At 43.4% G+C, this 21,117-nt stretch overlaps 1 protein-coding gene across 1 annotated transcript; it reads right to left on the reverse strand.

The window, feature by feature from the left end:
- Positions 1–394: 394 nt before the first annotated feature.
- LOC146196517 (GTP-binding protein Rit1-like) lies at positions 395–21,117 on the reverse strand. The gene is made up of 6 exons (XM_084598271.1): positions 20,734–21,117; positions 20,474–20,579; positions 20,159–20,215; positions 19,064–19,137; positions 12,764–12,955; positions 395–1,118 (listed from the first exon to the last, which is right to left on the reverse strand). Exons 2-6 carry the CDS (start codon positions 20,577–20,579, stop codon positions 855–857), a joined length of 693 nt encoding a protein of 230 aa, XP_084454397.1. The 5' UTR covers positions 20,734–21,117; the 3' UTR covers positions 395–854.

Here is a 21,117-nt window from a genome sequence, read left to right on the forward strand (position 1 = left end):
TAATACGCTCCTAACCCAAGCAGCTGTTCCACTGTCTCATGAAAGCTTTTCAGCAGTCAATTCAATATTCCCCAAAATGTAACCTAGAACATAGCCAGAAATTCATGCGATGCTAGAAATCAGTGAGACTTACTTTGTTCCTGAAGGTGAGATTTCTAGAGGAAAAGCTACACGAGACCCATGATCCTCAGTAGTACAACTGCCTGTGTGGTATATAGAACTTAGTGACCCAGTGCTGACAACACCACAAAGTTTAATTTGCCTTGAAAACGTGCAGGTCTATGGAGCCATACAAACACATCCTTCCAGCAAAGTGATGCTCTCTCAAAGAGTTGGAGCATTTTCCATTCCATTCTGATAGTCAGGGAGCAGCTTATTTTATCTTCAGGGTGTGAAAAAAAAAAAAAAAAGGGACTGCTTTTCAACTACAAAAGTGTGTCACACATTGTCTTGAGGCCATCTCGTGAACTATGCACAGAGCATGCAGGAACTTTCTAGGATGATGTTCTGTAACCCCAAATGCAGTGCCCTCAGCTAGCTCTCTTGTACCGCACTGCTTTGAATGTACGGGGGCGCAAACATGCCGACGCGCAGCCAGAGACGAGCACTAACGGGACAAAAGAAACAGCGTCTGAAGCCCAAGAAAAAGCGAACATCACTCAGTCAAGCCGCACTGCCCAGGTGTCACTAGCTGCCCCTCACTTGTCAACACGAACTTCCACCAAGCTGTTGCGATAAACCTGGCTGCAAGAACTCGACGGCAAGGTCACACCACTAATCAAACCAAAGTGCTTGGTTAAAGCAAAGCCTTGGACGGGCAAAGAAACGCAGGACCAGACCCAAGCGCAATGCATTCAGGAGTGAGATGTCGGGGCATCCCCGGATCCGCGCACGCAAAGCAGGGAGCGGCAGGCATGTGTGAATGCTTGCCACCGCTCGCTCGATGCCTTCCTGCGAGCTGCTCGCCGAAGCAGGAACTGCCGCTCCTTCTCGCGGCGGCGGATCTCGCGGACCAAGGTGTGGAACACGTCATCCACAAAGTGACGGAGTGCAGCAGAGGTCTCATAGAAAGGGCAGTTCATCTGTCGTGCCAGCGCTTGCCCCTCCTCCGTGGTAACCTGGGTGTTGAAAGAAGTGGCTGCTTTACAAGCACTTGTAGTGCAAGGCTGGGACCACAACCACCAATGCCTTTTTAGTGCATTAACACTACTACTCGCATCCCGAGCAAAATCTGATGTATATCGGGAGCTTCCAGGCTCGTGCACCAGCAAAGCCTGTGCCCATCTCTGAAACAGATTTCACCAGGACAAATAAACATAAAACTGCTTCGCCATCAACAGGCTTCAAACTGAGGCTGACGCAAACAGATCAACTTTGCTGGCTACTGTGATAGAACACTACACCACCTCAGAAGCCAGTTTCTTCAAATGCTAAACTTACAACCTTACACGCTGAATTTCAGATGCCACCTACAATGTCTTCATCTCCCCTGACAAATAATTCAGCTGGAGGCCAGAATGGGTAGTATTAATTTGACAGTGTGGTGTATTTGACACCTGGCCTCCAGGTGGCACATGAAGAGGACTGTCTTTGAAAAGATTGTGCCTACTTTCTCGAGGTTAGCATGCAGGTCAACTGATTGTAAGGTCGCGGCTCAGCAAACCTAAGCAATGCTGAACTAGGCAAAGAAGTGCAACCGCATGATGTTCCATGCTTGGCAATACTAAACTGTCTGTCAATTTGTCTTCACAAGGTACTTGTCACCAAACAATTAGATCCCCCTATGTTTAAAACCATTTCTGCCCTAAACTGTCCCTCTAAAAGAAACGGCACCAGCGATGAAAAGTCGAACTAACATCTTTGGTAGCCTTCACCGCTGAGAAGAAAGTGAACACCACATCAAAGTTTCTGTGTGTTCTGAATTCAGGGAAATCCAAAATATTATTTTTGTTCCACAGTGTTTTGGCACGAGCTAAGACAGTAAGGACACTACCTCTGCTACTACCATAAAGCACAATGCACTCAACATGTCACCTCTCTGTAATACTGGCAGCAACTATTTCAAGATGGCCTCCAAGGACATAGCTAGCTGGCACAATCTGTTTAATTCTTAGCTTTAGTGCCCTTGTCACTGACCACAGTATACTGGCACCATGATCAATGACGGGTGTTTTTTGGAGCCTTTGAACTACTGCTTACAATGAAAGAGATTTGATCAAGTGGGTCCCCCCTTTTTCATAGAAACAACCGCTACATTACATCAAAAAGCTGGATATGAAAGTAACAGCAAAAAATCTATTTCATTTGAGACCTGAAATGTCTTTATATTAACAAGTCTTTACCTACTGCTTTACCAGCCACTGATAGCCCCTTTTTCCTTTTTTTTGCATTCACATTCAACAAACCGTGATATAAAAACCAGCTATCCATGTGACTGTCCCTTTAAAAGTGTGACTGCTTTCAGTTCATTTTAATAAGGAGAACAGGTGTGATAATGCTATATTAGTTCTTGTCAAGAGTAAACATACTTCTTATGGACCCACATAAGGCAAACAATGCCATAAACATTGTGTCACAGAGAGTTGAAAACACTTTGCCCCTTTTATCATGATCGATGAAGACACTGTTGAGAAGATATGGCGGAAGCACATGATTTAGCTGAGTGCTAATAACACCAAAATGAAGCACTTTGCTATGCCTCAGTGTCACAGTGGTCAATTTGCAGTGGCCATCCACTGCAATGATAAGCGTCCCAGTGAAAAATGGCCAAAGGCTCATGTTAAGCATTTTTTCAGTTTCCTGTGTGGCATTATTCTGACATAAATGCTGCTGAAGCTTTGTGCCAGGCTCACGTGGGTACACAGGGGCTAAATGGATTACAACAGTAATTAGTTAAAACAAACCACGTTCTCTCCCATGGAATTTCTGTTCACTGGTGTGGGCAATCTAGCAGAAATGGGATCCTTGTAGGCAGTCAGCAGTGTGTATTAGTCAACAATGCGTATTATGCAAAAGTGTCATGCAGGGTTTAATGAACATAAAGAGCTAATGCTATCATGCACCAAGTATGAGGTAAAAAACATTTAGGACCGCCTAGGTGTATGAAGGAAAAAGCTCGCTGACGTAATGTACTCTTGTGATGCCAGATTCCCACACTTCCTCCTGTGACACATGCCATCATGAGACCAGTACAGCAATGCCCTCTGTACTCTTTCTGCTCCTCTGACAGCATCTTCTCCACTCATCCTCCTCCTGAGCGGCACGCTCTCCACTATCCTTCATCTGACAACCACAGTGCTAGGTCACATGGTGGGTGACTAGTGAGGTGCTTAGGACGTACAATTGAGGTACATATGTTATCAGTTGCAATCCCGATCGTAATTGCTCTTACCATCTGATGTACTGTTTCCTGAAAGTAAAATAAATTAACTAGTTGCGAGCACGGTGCTAGAACTATCACCTCTTTCACCTGTACATACGCAACATCATCATCTTTCATCGGTGTTTGGAAGATCACGCGCCGAGTTCCAGATTCGGGCTGCAATAAAGACGTTTGTTCGAGCGATGGCTCATAAGTGGTGGAGGTGCCCTTAGTATCTCAAGCCTCTCGCTTTAGACCTGTCTACTGTTCCCCCTGGAGCTCTGTTCCAGCCTTCGCTTGCCCTCACAGCCCTTCGGTATGAACGAGGGCAACGGAACCCTCCCGCTCCGAAAATTAAATGGGCCACACTGGCAGATGTGCACCAATTAGGAAGGAAACGGTATGATGCCATCCAAAATGCTGCCCAAAGAACACTTGCATAACAATTTTGAAACGAAAGAAGGGAAATCTGGCACCCGCATGTAAGTCCGTTAGCGAGACCCTATAAGCAAATGGCGCACCAGAAGAGACAAGGAGGGAGGGGCCCTTACAAAGGGGCACCTGTTGCAAATGCAATCGTCCCGCTCGCTGCTTTAGTGCGGAGTGGGATGATGATACCTATCATGTATTATGTTTGTGTTATGGTGATGCCACAAGGTTATGTGGGTTCTATGCCACTTCTCTCCGTACCACTCATGAGCTAAGCATGGCTTTTGCCTTAAAAAGTTTTTTGTTGCATGTACTTGTCTCTAGCTTTTGAAACCTATAATTTGCTCGAATGTTGTTTGTTTCTTTTAAGCAACTAAAAATTCATAATTCAGCAAGAGCGCTCTACACTAATACCCACATCAGATGAAAAGGGATGCATTCACAGTAAAAAAGCGTAAAATATTTTTCCTTGGACTTTGAAATTTTCTACTTGAGTATATTACACGATTTATGTTGAGGTCATCTCCACATGTATCATATAGGGTTGGTTCAGTTTGGTTTATAGAATTTAACGTTCCAAAGTGACTCGGCCTATGAGAGTCTCCGCAATGAAGGTTTCCGAAAATTTCGGCCATCTGTGGTTCTTTAACGTGCACTGACATTGCACAGCACACATGTACATTGCTTTTTCGATCCCACATCCTTTGGTTCAGCAGTCGAGCGCCCTAACTACTGAGCCAACACAGAGGGGTGCGTCACATAGGGGTTAGTCTAAATTTGTCAGTAAGTGTGTGCCACATGTGAAGACAGCATAAAACTGCTTTCTTCCTTAAACTGTTCCTAGTGAGTGCACATTTCTGTTCTCACAACACAGGCTTTACTAAGCACGGTTTATTAATTACTTCACTATTTCAAGCGAACTGACATTTACCTCTTCGTTTATATTGTAGCATACGCCCTTTAAAATGAACTTGAAGAGAAAAGAAAATTTGTTCGTCTTATCAGAGTTGATCTTAACAGAAGCACCCTTAAAAATATTTTGTATGTAGGCTAGGGAGTGCAAACGTGTGTTGCATGAAAACAATCTATACAATCTACTGTACTAACTTCATGCAATCTATGAAGGGTATATTTACTTTCTCAATTTCTCTGTCTCGAACTTGAGCCATGCATAGCTTTGCTCTCTCGTTGCCTTCGATTTCGACATGACTCGGAATGCAGTAAAATTTTATGCTTAGTCCCCGAGTATCGGCTGTTGTGTTGCATATGATGCCCCCAAGTAACGGTGAGACTTCTAGGGTTAAGGATTGTGAGTATGCTAAAGGAGTCTGAGTAAATAGTACTGTTTGTAATATTCTTGTTTATTATTTTTTCTAAGGCGACAGAGATTGTGTAACATTCAGCAATGAAGATGGATGCGCAATGTGGAAGTCTTATTACTTTCTCCAATTTTCCTCAAACCACTGTGCTTCCAGCATAATTAGTGGTTTTCAAACCGTCATTAGAGAAGTTTGTGAAGTTACTGTATCTCCCCCAAGACAACAGATTCCTGGATGATGTGATTGAGTGGAGTTAGTGATTTCTGTCACTGTTCAAGCGTGAGATGGAAGATTGCAGGATAATTATACCATGAAGCTAATGGGTCCAGCCGTTGAGCAACGCAACATAACGCTTCCACTATGCCGTGATTCTGGCAGATCTCTTCCAATAGCGACCTGGTAGCCTCAAGTTTGTTCCTAACAATATTAGGGCATTTCGTACAACCAGGTAGCAGATGTGCTTAGGTAGGGATCTCATTATAAGAACATATGCTGAAGAAAAAGTTTCTTCTGACTTCTAGTGGGAGGTCATCTGTTTTGACGAACAGACTGGCTATGGGAGGTGTTCCGTATACACCACATGAAGAGGAGAGGCCTGAGTTATGTACTAGGTCTAGTCTTTTCAGGTATGATCGTATCACTGATCCATGCATTACGCATCCATAAAGTTTAAAGCAGAGCACGCCAAACAGCAATCTGTAGACAGCATGCTCTACGACACTCCTAACATTTCCGAGCACTTTCAGTATGTTCAGTGAGTTTAGGCGTTTCGTTCTGAAGGTATTTAAGTGAGGTAAGAACACGAGTTTTGTGTCATATGTTATGCCCAAAACTGCATGTTCTTGTTTTATTAATGCTAGAGAGTTTCATTTAGGTGCAGGGTGTGGTCTGTCAGTAAGCCTCCATTCAGCAAAAATAGCAATCACTTATTGAGGGGAAAGTTGGAATTACTTTCTATCAGCCAGAAAAGTTAGTTTAATGTGAGTTGCAGTATCTTTCTTTCACATGCTGAGAGGCTTGAGGATATGTATGCTATCTGAGGAGAGAGATAAAGAGGCATTTAAGTGAATATAAGAGATGCATGTTAATTGAAGGTCATCGGCACAGAATGAACACACAGTAGACTTTGGGATTATTTTAGCTACACAGTAGCTGACAGATTTTTCGGATTGTAATAATTAGGGCTTTCTAAGATATTTGCGACTTCATTCAAAACTATCATGTGCCAAAAATTTAATTTTTTTAAATCCAATGCCTGCTGATCGAAATTTATTCCTGCACTGGATATTTAGCAAAATGGCAATCAGTCTGCATATATCTATTCAAAGATGAATACAATTAGAGGGATGATATTAAATTCTTTCCCAAACATAGCCTTCCATTTACTTTTGACAACATATGTACCTTTCCATGACAGATATTTTCACTCTGTAGAGTCCCAGAGTTCAATTTTTTGGACTAAAATTGGTGTTAGCAATACTGTGGAGAATGTTTTTCGGCCAAACGCTTGTTCTTTCAGCACTATATAAATGCAAGCATGCATCGTTATCACAAGCAACAGATTTTTTGCGGCCATGAAAGGTGCCATCTTGGATTTAAACAGCGTCATTTGGACGGACTGACTTGGCTATTCATTTTTGCCATTTGAAATAGTAGCATTAACAGAATGCTCTTTGTTGCCATTGCAGTGGCCTACAATGTACTCGCAATCAGCCTGGAAATGAAACGTAAACATCGTCAGCCGTGGCTTCAACAATGCAGCCACCTGTGGAGCAGAGGATAGGAGATGCATTTGCAGAGGCTCGCGTTCCGCTCGCTTTTTTTCCCCAAGAGTTCCATCGTTGTATGGCTTCGAAACTGTTGCTAACCATTGCTTTGCGCAGCCTGTGCATTAATTCACAGCATGAGCATGACTTGCAGCTGTGTCATAGTCATGAAGTGAAGCGACAAAAGCATGACTCTGGCTTAGATAGTCTAACTGAAGAGTTGCAATGGTTACAGCTTTGCGCAACCTGCTTCTGCGGGGGTGCTAATGCATATGTGCAGATAGTTTTAAAGCAGTCACATGTTTCTCAGCAGTGCGCATGCCTGCCGCGTGAGGACCAATCAACCCTCTGTTATCAGGATATAAACAGAACTTGGGGAGCAGCGCAGTTGATTTTTAAAGCAGATTTTTCACGAGAACTTGATTTTTTTTTCAGCTTCACAGATTTTTTTTGGAATGTGATTATTCAGACCATTAGCCGGGTCCTATATAGTCTGCGACTGTAGAGTCGACTTTTAGAATGAACGGTGTTGTACTCCATACCTGTAAGGTACCCCCTTCTACTGAACAAACTTCCTCGAGAGCATTCAGCCCAGGTGGACACGAAATCAATGGTCTGAGAGGAAATCTTGCAGGCAGTTTAGCATTGTACCACAAGTGCCTAGGTACGCTAGGTTGCCAAGAATTCCAAACACCTATGTCGTGTCATAAGCTTTTTCCACATGAAAGGAGCCACCAGACAAAGTTGTTACGTATGAAAGTTTCTCGGACTAAATTTTCAAGGTGAAAGATAGATGGTTGTTGAAGATTTTTCTTTAAAACCGCATGGGTGGACATCAAGAAGTGCATAGAATTCAAGAATAAATTTTCTCCTAATACAGTAGAAGCTCATCGATATGTTTCCAGTTCATAAGATACCCCGTTTCATATGTTCGAAATCACGGGTAGTAGAGCATCTCTCATAGAGTTACACTATTTTTCTCCGAGTTAATATGTTCACAGATAACATGATTTGCCAGCTACTATGACCGAAATTTCGACAAATTGTGGTCGTATAATATCAACTGGACATGTGCTAACGAGCACTCGCGACATGAAAAACTGATCAGTGGTGCTCATCTGCCACAGTTGCTTTCCTGCAGTGCCTAGGTGCAAAGGGGCGAATCATTAAACCACCATGGAATGGGCCAGCAAACGAGGCACCCATTCCCGCAGAAACATGACTTCATGAGGAGAAACGCAGTGGCTTCTTTGCGGTGCCTTAGGTGAATAGGGGAGAAACATTCGATAACTTTTCGCTTGCATATGAGCAGGCCGGATCTGCAGGATGCACACATGAGCAATAACACTGCGACTGTAAGACACTGCAATGGCTCCTCTACGTGTCACTGTTGCAAGGGGGCGAAGCAACTGGGAACTCCCAAGGAAGCTAACCCGGCTCGTCATTGCCTTATACGAACCACATTTGTTACTACTAAAAATCTTCCCTGCTGAGGACAATGCAAATAAAGACTGAATTCTGTGAAAGCTAAAAATGCGCAGTACATACTTTAAGTCTACAAATGATAACCTACACTTTTATGCAGTGATCGTCTAATTTCTAAATGCCTTTGTACGTAAACCAGCAGTTCAACTTTTCAAAAATCAGGGAGTTTGGATATGTTTTCCCAGATAATTGTTTGTTTGCCGCATTACAAGAAGAAAAAAAAACAATGTATCAACGAGGTTTAACTATTTAGAACTAACACTTTTTAAAGATTTAAGGTCTATTCACACTTGCAAGTCGCGAAGAGCGTACGACCGCTGCGCAGCTCGACCGATGTTCCCACTTGCAAATGTGGCCTGCGGGTCGCTTTCCAGATCTTGTCTAGCTTGACTGTTCACCGCAAAGTAAAGCCAACTTACGTTCTCTTCAGCTGAGCCACTGATTGGTTGCCAGTTTGCGAGTCGCAAAGCTGGAAAATCGAGCAGTGATCGAAAAGCCTGCGATAGCCACTTTTCAACCACAATGGTCGTACGACCTCCGCGAGCCGCAAGTGTGAATGGGCCATTAGAGAGGCAACCCGCGAGTGCTATCGGCCTATAATAACTACTAGCAAAGCTGGCAATTTTCCTGGTTTCAGGAATGGTACGACAACTGCCTTCTTTTCAATACAGATATTTTTCCTGATATCCATAATTTTTTCGAAAATTTTAAGTGCCTCTACAGCAGCAGAGGAAAGATAGGCTAGTATTTCGTAATGCACTTCATTAGGGCCCAGAGCAGACTCTTTCTTTGCCAGTGGACAGTTTTCCGTATATTTCTTGAAGTGTGATTAAATTGTAAGGCTCATTTGCACTACCCCTTGTAGGAAGTTTTCGCTTCTCAGCTATGTTTATGTATATTAAAGATGAGTTTGCAGCAAAAAATTGGAAAGCTTGAGCAAAATTCTCCTTAAGTAAGTCTGCCTTTTCATTAATGCCACTTGTTTCTGCACCAGGAAGTGTCAGCAGAAATGGAATCGCTGGGCGTGGGAAGGGGGTGGGGTATAAGAAACTACCACTTAGGTCGTGAATTTGCTCCCACATACTTTTTTTTGATGAGATGAAGCTGTATACAGACGACATGTAACTTTGCCAAGAAGTTTTCTCGGCACTATGAATGTACTTTGCTTCACCATTTTAGAATTTATGGGGTTTTTCTGTATTGGGTACTTACAAGAAATTCCCTGGCGTTATTTTGTGTCCTTTAGCTTTCTTGTATTTCATGAGTACCGAATCTAGTGGTTCCGTTATTACTCGCTGTTATGCAAATGTCCTGGAAGCCTGTTTGGCTGCAAACACAAGAAAGGACAAGCAGAGGCCCCAAGGAAAGTGATTTTGCTCCAGGACAACTCAGGGCCATATGTTTTGCTGTGAAATTGGCAGCAATGAGAGAAATTGATAGGGCAACACTATTTCGCAGCTAATTCTGTGATTACAGGGCACTCCGCGCACTAAAGAGAGGTTCTTCCGAGATACAAGACTAGAAAACATGCGAGAAAACAATCTAATTCCTGTGTTTCAATCATTTGTATTACACTCAAATCTTGATATAACGAATCACACAAGACTGCCAAAAATCGCTTGCTATTTTGATATTTTATATATTTTTGCTATTTTGGTATATATTTTTGTGGTAACTTTTGGTGACGCCACTTTATACCTCAAGTCATCAATTAAGATTTATAGATATTCTGAACTGATGAAAAACTTGCGTATATAAGTCAATGCTATAACCTAGGTAGAAAAACGGCGTACCTTGGCAGTAAACACTTACGCAGAAAAGCAAGATCTCAAATGTTGCACTCGCTTCAAAATATTTTTTTGTTTGAAAAAATCAGTTAATCTGGCGTGTGCAGCCCACACGGCCGGTAAAGAACGCCTCTTCCCCTTCCCCTTTGCACACCACCTCATAGGCTGACTGAACTGAGCGATGAAAGTGAAGACTTTGCTCTGCTCATGTGCATTATGACAACTGACTTGAATATGATCTAATCTTCTTTAGTGTTCAGCAAGTTTTAAAATCCATTCTCAGTCTTTCAAAATGGCCATGATGGTCGATGAGGCAATGTCAGACAGTCTGCAGAGGAGGATTCACTTTTTCACGGTGTCGATTTCTTGCAATACACCAGATTTTTCCTATAGCGAAACTGCTATTGCTTCTCCTTGAAGACGTTGCTGGCTGCATTCATCATCTGATCTCGATTGAACTTCATAGTAAGATCAGCCACAATAAAAAATACCTCTCCACCACACACGTGAATAACACACGACCGATTGGCAAATGACGTCACACAAGATGGCTAGGCCTGCTAGGCTATTGCGTATCAGACCACAGCTTTGTGGCGGCGCTAGAAGTTGGCATTAGATATAGTGATGATGATAGTGACTGCACATGGGGCGTACACACAGAAACGGCGGTTTCTGTTTCACGCTACAGTTGCGGTACTGTTTATTTCAGCCACATTCATAATACAGATGAACCTCAATAGAGCGAAAGATAATAAATGTAAAGAAGAATGTAAAGAAGAAAAAGAACAGAAAACGCTGCGGCATCGCCATCACCATCGCTGGTCTCCGGCGCCCATCTCCCGTGCTGGAGCTGTGCCCTGCGGCTGGCAATTCGACCCTGCTGTGCCCGAATTACTGGCAGCGCTAGATGTTCAACCCATTTATTAAATCCACATTTCATAATGAAGTTTGTGATGCACCAAAATTGTTTAGTTTCAGTTTCTTGCTACTATTAAAATGCCTGTATTTTTTTCCCTCGCTTTAACGAAGTAGTTTCGCATAGCAGTTTCGACAAAACGAAGTTTTTGCAAGCAAGGAAGCAAATTTTAGCATTATCAGCCACCTGGAAATGAATGAAAAGTTTTACTTATTGCAAAACAATGATGCCTATTCGTGAAGGCAACACAGGTAAAAAAAGAAAAAATTTACACCTCAAGGAAGCGTTGGGTGAGCAGACATTCAAACAGCACATGATGTTTTAATGTCTAGAGGGACTTCTTACTTCTAGAGCAACACTGTCTAGAGTGTGTTTTATTTGCTGGCACGCACAGACACATTAAGATAGTCATTTTGTTCTTTTGTAATAAAGCACATCCCACCCTGCTGTGGTGGATCAGCCATTAGGGCGCGTAACTGCTGATCCCGAGAATACAAATTAGATCTCTGCCACGGTAGCTGCTTTTCACTTGAAGTGATATTTCTAGCGCCCTCCACTATGGTGTCCCTAACTGCCGATGTCACCTCAAGATGCCCAATAAAGAAAACTACCCCAGCAAACCCACCTCATCACGAAACAATTTTTTCCATAAAGTGCGAACATAGTGGGCAGCCGTTAAATCCCGTCCAGATGTGCCCATGCCCATGGGCAACTTTTCCAAACATGTTGGCCACGGCTTACTAAGCAAACAAAACCAGTTCAGTATTTTGAGACGACCCGCTGCTTGTATGCTTCATTCCTGTCAGCCTGCGAAAGCATGTGATGGGTCACATGGTTGCTTGATGCTATTAATGAACCTCTGCAGTGCTACTTGGTTTTGTATTCGTCGAAAGCACCCACTCTGTGGAAATAGCTGCACTAACATGTGAACCTCGTGGTCATCTTCGGGGATGCCGTTTGTACCTCCAATCATCAATTAAGGTTTTAAGATATCCTCAATGTGGTAAGAAAATACTTAGAGCGTTATATATAAATGTGCAGCGCTAGAAAAGAGCTGCTCGGCTTCGCAGAAAACCTGGACTTTCGCAGTATTTTGAGACGTGATTTCTGTTTATTGAAGGTTAATTGTACTACTCTTGTAGCTTGTTTTGCTTGGTGCGTCTTCTCAACCCATATTCCTGTGCAATACACCTAGTTTCTCCCACGTCAGTAAAAAATGCAGATTTCAGCATCTCGTTAAGAATTGTATGTGTTAGCAACCATACTTTCCTCTTATAGCGGCAGTTTTAAAGTGCCTGCACTTTGGTTTCGCGCCCCTGCAGTAGTATTAAGTTAATATGTATTTATGCACTAATTCAAGTGCTGCACCTCTCTGCCTGCCCACGTAATTTTGTATTCTTGTGTGGCATTGCTCCCCTTACATAATATCCTAAACTGCGGGCCTTTAGAGATGAAACAAGGTTCTGATTTCAGAACCACCTTCTCTGGATATCTTAGAGGTCGGCAGCCCAAATTAACTACAGTCCACTGCATAAGTCCATAAGAACTATGCTTGGGTTTCCAATAAAAGAACACTTGAGTGAACATAACTAATAATATAACTTGAGTGAATACGGCACACATTTCGGATTGGATTGCAAGACTTGAAATGATCACCGCATTGAATATGCCGAGCTTCTGACAATTTAAGATGAACCCACCTGGCGAGAGCTTTCCAAGTCGCACTTGTTTCCAACAAGAACCATGGGCACAGACTCTGAGCAGCGAACACGCTCAATCTGCTTCCGGCACTCGGCTGCTTCTTCGAGGCTTCTTCGGTCAGTAATGGCATAGCAAATGACAAAGCCTTCTCCACAACGCATGTACTGGTCTCGCATCGCCGTGAATTCAATCTGCATGCAGCACACAAATGCAGGTGCTTAGAGAAAGGTTCAACATGACAAATAAAAGGAAATAAGCATTAAAAGCTCACTTGCATTTTAAGACTCATTCAACGAAGTCTTTAATTATGACCAACACTTTTAATAAGCAATGCCATTAGCTAATGCAAGGACTGATACAAGCATAAAAGTAAATGTAAGAGGCACTGGTCTGGGTATATCTTTGAACTGGGGATAAATTTCTATTTGGCGACTACGAAAATTTCAGGAAGCTCCAGAGGATTATTTTATGCCACATGGATGCGGTCCAGTGGTCAGCAACTGTAATCACATGCTCAGTACCAATATTCATCAACTTGTGAGAGAAATGAACACAGTGGACATACTGCCCCCTTTAAATGTCATTGCAACCTTTTCTGCATCTGTTAAGCTTGACTGAGATGGCTAACACCCTTACAGCAAGATAGGTTTGCACTTATCCTCCAGATATACAATGACAACAACACGCAAAGTCATTAGACTGCATTCAAGGTGCAACAGCTGCAGTTATGAAAACTTTTCAGCTGTCGCTTACAAACAACGCGCCCAGACTTCACCTCAAGTTTCAGCTATGTTCTTCACTGTAGAATTAAAACTGTAGATTAATATTTTTAACTGCTGAATAATTACAGAAATCATCCAGGAACGAACAGGCCAAGCTAAGCGACTACTCGTGAAAGGAAGCATTTCATGCATATTGCACTGCTTCGGATGTGCTGCAGATATGCTGCTTAACTAAGCTGCGCTAAAATGCTGTGAAAATGTAAACTAGGTAACCAGACAATTTAGCCACACAATTAATTTCGAAGAAATGTACCACTGTCACTAACTTTCTTCATTTATTTCTCACTCTGAAAATATATTTGTCCGTTAAGTTCTGATCAGAATTAACACTAAAATTTCCAAAAGAAAAAACTGCTCTTGCAGGAGGCTGCTTTTGCTCAATGCGTGCATTGTTCTTAGCCACAAGCCTTTTCTTAGTGACTGCACATAGCAAACAAAGTCATAGTAACCGCCGGAAACAAGCTGTACATTGTCGGCTAGCACCGGCATCCATGCTAAATGTCATAATGAGAGGACAGTTGTCAGGCTAAAAACATATGTGAAAAGTGCAAAACACTTTTGGGAGAAGGTGAGGGTAAACTACTACCTTTTAGTCATTGAAAATTGCAACCAGAGCTAAAAATGCAAAACGCGAGCTTTAAGGTAAAATTACCGCCTTCTATTGAAAATTGCAACCATCACAACTGCTGACCATACGTCATCTTTGGCAGTGCAAAGGATGCAACATAGGCTGGACGAGTGCGACTCTTCACTGAAAATATTGGTAGTACAATCACCCATGACTAGTACAGTTTGGGATTGGAGGCTGAAGGGTTAATCACACAAATTGGGCTATATTTTTCTCTGTGTAAAGCCATGGCCAGTCTCGAGGGAGAGAGACTCTTCCTACGGCCTTCCCAATGGGGTTTGTTTCCATGTCCTGCAGCACCTCAGTGGGGTCGCCACCCCCTCACTGCTCCACTTCTGCTACATCGCTGTTCACGTGCAAAGAAAGCGCACGCTCGCTCCCCGTCCTTCGACATCAATTGCAACCTGCTGGTCCATACAATTCTATCCTTATGGTTTATACAACAAAAGTGCAATCGACGTCTGATATTTCCTATCCATGAGGTATAAAATGCAGATAAATTCAGAGCTTGGGCGTTCCCCCTCAGTGTGACTCTATGGTGGCATGGGCCTCCAGATATACTGGAATCAATGCTTGCTGCCCCTAAATTTTGAGCAAACACAAAATTTATGTCATGCAGTGTGCCTTTTGAAAGGTATTAAAGGGACACTAAAGACAGCCAAGGATGGCATGAAAATCTAATAAACTACATTTGGAGACACTGTCGCCGCATATCCGGCAGCAAAAAATGGAATAATTGCTGAGATATTGCGATAAGAAGTCGAGGTTTTTTCTTGTTCCCGCCGGTCGAATTCAAACTGTGGCCTCCAACTACGTAGTTGGAGTTGAGTGACGCACACTATGACGTAAGCGGAGACTCCGTGATAGCTAGCGAGCCGGCGCGGCCCGCGGCGTCGCATCCCTCAAGTGCCAACTTGGCAACAGCGTACTCGCAATGACGGCCTCAGCCGAAATAAATAAAACGATGAAGAGAGTAATTTACTGAGCGATGGGCCCATAAAGGAAGAAAAAAAAAACATAGAGGGCTTGTAATGCCCAATACTTTACATGTTTCTCAAGCTTTTGCGCTCCTTCTTGCACTGTGTACAGGGTGTTGCACAATTAGACCCGCGCTGTAGAATGCTTCTCCCAGCTAAACCGCGGAATCCTTGCAGTTCAGATTTCGCACAGAAATCGCATTTTGTCGCTAGTATTTTTTAATACTAAATTTGTTTGTGGTACTTGCCTGATTCGATCAGAAGAAGTAAAATATTCCCATCGCCTGCGGCGGCGGCGACGCCAGACGAACCGCTGCCCCAGCGATGGGACTGGTGGCGCCACCTCATGCTGCTAACAACAACTCAAACCTTCTACCAGAAACGCTCGCCCCCTCTTTTCCTGCTACTATAGAGGCTAGAACTGCTACAGAGTTGTTGTTAGCAGCATGAGGTGGCGCCACCAGTCCCATCGCTGGGGCAGCGGTTCGTCTGGCGTCGCCGCCGCCGCAGGCGATGGGAATGTTTTACTTCTTCTGATCGAATCAGGCAAGTACCACAAACAAATTTAGTATTAAAAAATACTAGCGACAAAATGCGATTTCTGTGCGAAATCTGAACTGCAAGGATTCCGCGGTTTAGCTGGGAGAAGCATTCTACAGCGCGGGTCTAATTGTGCAACACCCTGTATAAACAAACCGAGCCCTCGGTCATCGCAACGCTTCCTGACATGTTTACATACAAATAAGATTTAGTTACCAGCAAAATAGTGTCCTCGCTGCTGCGCTTGTCAGTTTTGAAGCTTCGTCGCACTTTTTTCCTTCAAGGTTTGTGCTACAGCTCCGTGTTCAGCGACAATTACGTTCACGGTAGCAGAACATGACCGAAGTGCCGGCGCCACTACATTTGCCAGCGCTGTGAAATTCCACATGTTAAAATGGATCCAGTGCACAATATAGTGCGCATAGGCATCCAGAACATTAGTTGCAAGACGTGAGAGCAGGCAGCATGCGCCGATGATCAAGAAATTGTAATTTTTAGGCCGGCAGCAGAAACACTTTATTGTAAATGGGGCCATGACAAAAACCAGAAATATTTCCAAGGTTCTCGTGGCGCGGCGTAGCCTAGCGGTTAGCGCCGAACATTACGGAGCAAGCAGCAGCGCGTTCGAGTCTCACCACTTCAGGCGGGTTTTTTCTTTTCTTTTTTTTTTTTTTACAAATCGATTTTTTTTAAACCATTTGTAATGTATTTCTGGTGCTTCGTTATTTTTAGTTTTTAATTTTTACCCGAGGCCCTTTTTTTCGCCGGGCGACGAGCGCAATATATCGACGCTGTCCTTGGTATGAGCGGCAAGTATGCCCCTTTTGTTTACGACGCCTGCAAATAGCACGTTGAAGGTCTTGTTGACGCAGTATATGTTGGTCAGATGTTCCATGATTTAGTGAACAATTGAATGATAATGCGTTTTTCCTTCGGTACTTAGCATATGTATGCTTTTCGTGGCGTACGTAGCTGCAGTCAAGCGGTCAGGTCGCAGTCGAAGCGGCAACGGCGGCGATATGTTGGCGCAGAAGTGTGAACGAAGGAGTGTGTCGGCGGTAGCGGATTTCGCTCGCTCGTGCCTCCGAATGCTCAAATGGGAACCATCAAGGCGCATCTGCTGCTCCAAGCTAGTAATTCAGGCACTGCAGGTTCAAACAAACTATCCGAGTGCGCACGAAATGCCTGAGCCGAAACATAACCAAAACTGAAGTGGGCGCCTGTGGCGCCTCCAAGTATATTTTTGTATTTGCCTTGCAACGTTTACGTTGTCTTTTCGCCGTCGTTTACGTATGATAAAAGCGTGTTATCATGTTTGAGAAAAAAACGTACTACCGCATTCAAACATTCAACGTAATTCGCATTTGTCAGCCTCCGGGATCCCTAGCGCGTCACGTGATTTGTAGTTGCGAGCCTCGGCCGTTTGGCTGTGGTGGCGATACCTGTATTTCTGTTATTCTTCTTTACTACCTTATAACAGCTCTGTTTTCAGTAAGAGTGGTCTTTTTGTAATCAGGAACTGACATTCTATCGCTGCAAACCCACTTCCTTTCTCTCTTTAGTGTCCCTTTAACTAGTGTGAAGAATTATACTCGACCTGAAGTGTTTGCATATGGCAAGCATAAGGAATGGAGGTTTTGAAGTTTAAAATATTCTGAAATCTCAATTGCTGCCATTTTCAATTAGCTGAAATGTACCATTAACAGTAATTCCTGGTGCGCAAACTAAGAGTAAAGAACAAAAATTTGCTTTATCTATAATATTTAAATATAACTTCTTTGTAGCCGTATGGCTGTGCATGGGTGGATGCCAATGAGTAATTACTCCCTTATTAAAACTTTTTTAACAGTTGAAATTCTGGCTGTCCGATGCAGTATACTTATCTATTTAAGTTCCGCATGCACTTCATTCAGACCATATCAATCGGATAAAAGGGTATGTCTCGCGACTCGATGACAGACCTAGTCAGTTTAATATATTGATCAGCAACAGCTCTTGATTAAGACATCAGGCACGAATTACTCTGTAGAATTGAGGAGTGTGGCAAGCAAGAGAAATTCCTCTTTCAAACTGAATTATTTCTTAAATTTGAGAAAGGAGAAAGCCATATTCACCTTAAAAAAAAAATACAACAACTGAACATTCCTTTAAAGATGTGCCCACTATTTCACCTATGTACGATTTTTAGCAGAAAGGTGAAGGAGGTGGGTTGGTGCTTTTGGCGTCATCGCAACTGTCATTTCTTCTGTACTAGATTTTGTATTAGACCTGTCTACGGCACTAAACTTTGTCGCGCAATTGTTTTTTTCTTTCAGTTACTATGTCGTGTTCAGTGAAATTATAATGAGCTATTACTATGCTGAGTAAGTGAACATATATCACTTCTGACGAATTTATTGTAAGAAGCTATTTGTGCACTATTCCTTTTGTGAGTGTTTGAAAGCCGCATCTACTTTATTTTAATGTATGCCTGCATTGCTGCGCTCTTTCAACAGGTGTAGCATGTGCTTTCGTTGGCTTACACTCATGACAGTGCATAGGGCATGTGCTTTCCAAACCACGCTCACCTTCTTAGAGGTCATAACTGAAAAAATCTAATATGTACGTAGATGAAAGTGCAAAAAATGAAATAGTTCTAAAAACAACTTTTCAAAATATAAATATTCTTGGCTACTTCTTGGCTACTGTGGAGTCCAAAATTTGGCTACTCCTAGCTGAAGCCATCTGGTGACCCTGACTGTGGACGGCCTACCAGTGTCCTGAACATTTTCTGAGTTCTAACACCTCTAAAACACCTCCACGAGATATGACATCACTAAGACCATTGAAGGCACTTGACATGGCTTAGTTCACCATTTCCCGAGCCTCACCTTCTCATTTTAAAGAAGCCAAAACCAAGTTGGTAGATCCTGCCAACTCAGCCATGTCAAGTGGGCTCATGATGCCATGCAAACCACCAACTAACCAGTGCTTGGCCATGTCACTTGCAAACTACCACCGACCAGACGCATATGCATGATTTTTGCTCACAACCCTGATTTCAGGCTTTCTGAAGAATGGGGCCTTTAACGCTTTCACACTAATGCATGGTTTATTGGAAACACCCCTTCCAGGAGTGACAAATAAACCTGCCCCTGATCGAAACCTTGCCGCCACAGCTGGAACTAAACCTGCATCCTTGACCGGTGTGCACAGGTCAAAACCTGAATGGCATAAGCCAGCTTGCCAGCACAGAGCAATGCACAGAGAATTAAGCTTCCACTTTATCTCTAACGTTACAACTGCTTAATTTTGGTAGAATCAATATCACATGAGTTGCTAATGCCCTGTATATGTCAGTCCTGTCCAGATAATTTTGATCATTCATCCTACCTGACCGGCCGTGTCCAGGATATCCAAAAGGGCCACTTCTCCGTCAATGACAGTCTTCTGTTGGTAAGCATCCTCTGAGTGACAGGGGAAAAAAATAAAAATTAGAGGGCCTCTTAGATGCCTCTTAAGAGTAGAATGGCAAAAGCCTACCCTTCCTCTCCTATAAATTGCCTCTTATCGGGGCTCGTTGCAGTGCTACACTAAATATAATTATAATTGGTTTACAGGAAAGGAAAGGCGCCATATCTGACACACTTTCGCCGCAAGTGCTAGTTTGGACGGTACACCATCACCCCTGTCGTGTAGCGTTCCTCGGCGCGCGTTCAAGTGTGGGATTGCAGATGACAGGAATACTAGACAAGGACACATCTCGTGGAATATGACAGGTCTCGCGCATATGATTTCGTTCCATGAGCCTAGAAAGGCTTTCGCCTCAAAAAAGGGTGAACTAATAAAGCACCTCTATTGTTTGCTACCTATAAAATGTCACGGAGGGGCTTTAGGATGAACCAGCAGAATTACACCACTAACAAGGTACGAATTTCCAAAGGCATGCTGCTGATAATTCACACTGTGAATGTCATGCCAGTATGCAGAACTATTATGTTTCTTTGTATCTGCTCCTTGAGGATTGAACACTGATGTTAACAAGGTTAACATTTGCTGAGAAAAGTCTGGGAAGCTAGTTGCACTTTTAAAACAGCAGTAAATGTCAATGTTAGCTCATTTGTTTATTTCTTTTTAGTTATTTAGCCAAACCATAGCGACCATGATGAAAGCAGGCATTAGACACAGTAGCAACTGCGCCCATTTTTATTAGTGCAGACCTTCCACACATTTACAGCAATACAATCCATTCTAACCTTCTTGCAGCAGAGCTGAATGATGACAAAATTCTACATGACTAATGATTCAGAATCACTCTTTTTTTTTAATGCAGTGAGCCCTAGCACCCGAGAGGCAGCATCTAATGTGTGCTGTATCACTAGTTGATTGATTGATTAAACTTATTTAGGGAAATGCTGGGCTTCGTCAGGTACGAGGCCTGTATATTTTTTATAAAATCACAGGAAACAATAAGGTAATTTACTGTACCAATGGTCGGGTCGTGGTACTCCAAGAAGCTGTGCGTCACAAACTGTAACGTGAGAGCTGAAAAAAAGAAAAATAAATGACGTAAAAAAGTGATCGCTCAAGCTAGTCTTTCACGATTTTCGTCTAAGAGCCGCCGCTATCAAGTGATAAAACGCGGCAAACGCGGACCTAAGTCGCAGGCAACCGTTGTAGTACGTCATTACTTCGCGGGCTCTGGAGAGCGAACAGGTAAACAGAACCGGGTTGAGTCATGCGCCTGTTCGATAAAGCGACGTTAACGCACAGGACACGCGACGAATGGAACGACGCACTCACCGCTCTTTCCCACGCCTCCATCGCCGAGAACCACAATCTTGTAAACTCGAACACCGCCTTTCTGGTTCGAAGAGTGGCCAGAACCTCGGTTTGTCGTTTGTACCATCTGCGAGCAGCACCCCGAACAGCCGTAACGAAAGATATGTCAGCTGTTCGGAAAGCTAACAGTTTCCCACGGCTCTATTCGGCTCCCTCTCCTTACAACTCTGTGTATATCCAAAGGCTATCGCCGCTTCTAATTGCAAAGGAGGTCCTCTCACCTTGATTCGACGGAGACCGGTCTCTTCGCGGGAAAACCAGGGCCAAGGCGACGCCACTGAGAACGCCCCACGGTTCCGCGCACCACTAGCAGAAGTAAACACCACAGTAAGCCTAGCGAACGTTTACGGCTCAGGCACGTTATCGTTCGTGATGACGGCAGGACAACGAATGACCTGAGGCGGAATTCCTCCTAGGACAACAGAAACGGCCGAGATACCGGTATTCGGAGAGATAACAGCAGCCGGTCGGAGAAACTGATTACATATTTTAGCTCTGCCCGCGCGAGCAGCTCAGATGCAGCTCTTTGCGGCTTTGCGGGAAGCCCTCGCCAGCTGTTTAGTGTTTAGTCTCAGTAGTTCCGAGACTGTTTCTCCGCGCAGCAG

The sequence above is a fragment of the Amblyomma maculatum genome, chromosome 3, assembly GCF_055883805.1.
Source record: "Amblyomma maculatum isolate TAMU_Amacu chromosome 3, ASM5588380v1, whole genome shotgun sequence".
NCBI lineage: Eukaryota > Metazoa > Arthropoda > Arachnida > Ixodida > Ixodidae > Amblyomma > Amblyomma maculatum.

Coding starts and splice junctions, on each gene's coding strand:
- LOC146196517 (XM_084598271.1), bottom strand. CDS start 20,579: ATGGTACAAACGACAAACCGAGGTTCTGGCCACTCTTCGAACCAGAAA. Junction 19,138..20,158: donor GTACCACGACCCGACCATTG/GTACAGTAAATT, acceptor CCTGTCACTCAG/AGGATGCTTACCAACAGAAG. Junction 1,119..12,763: donor ACTTGGAAAGCTCTCGCCAG/GTGGGTTCATCT, acceptor TTCAACACCCAG/GTTACCACGGAGGAGGGGCA.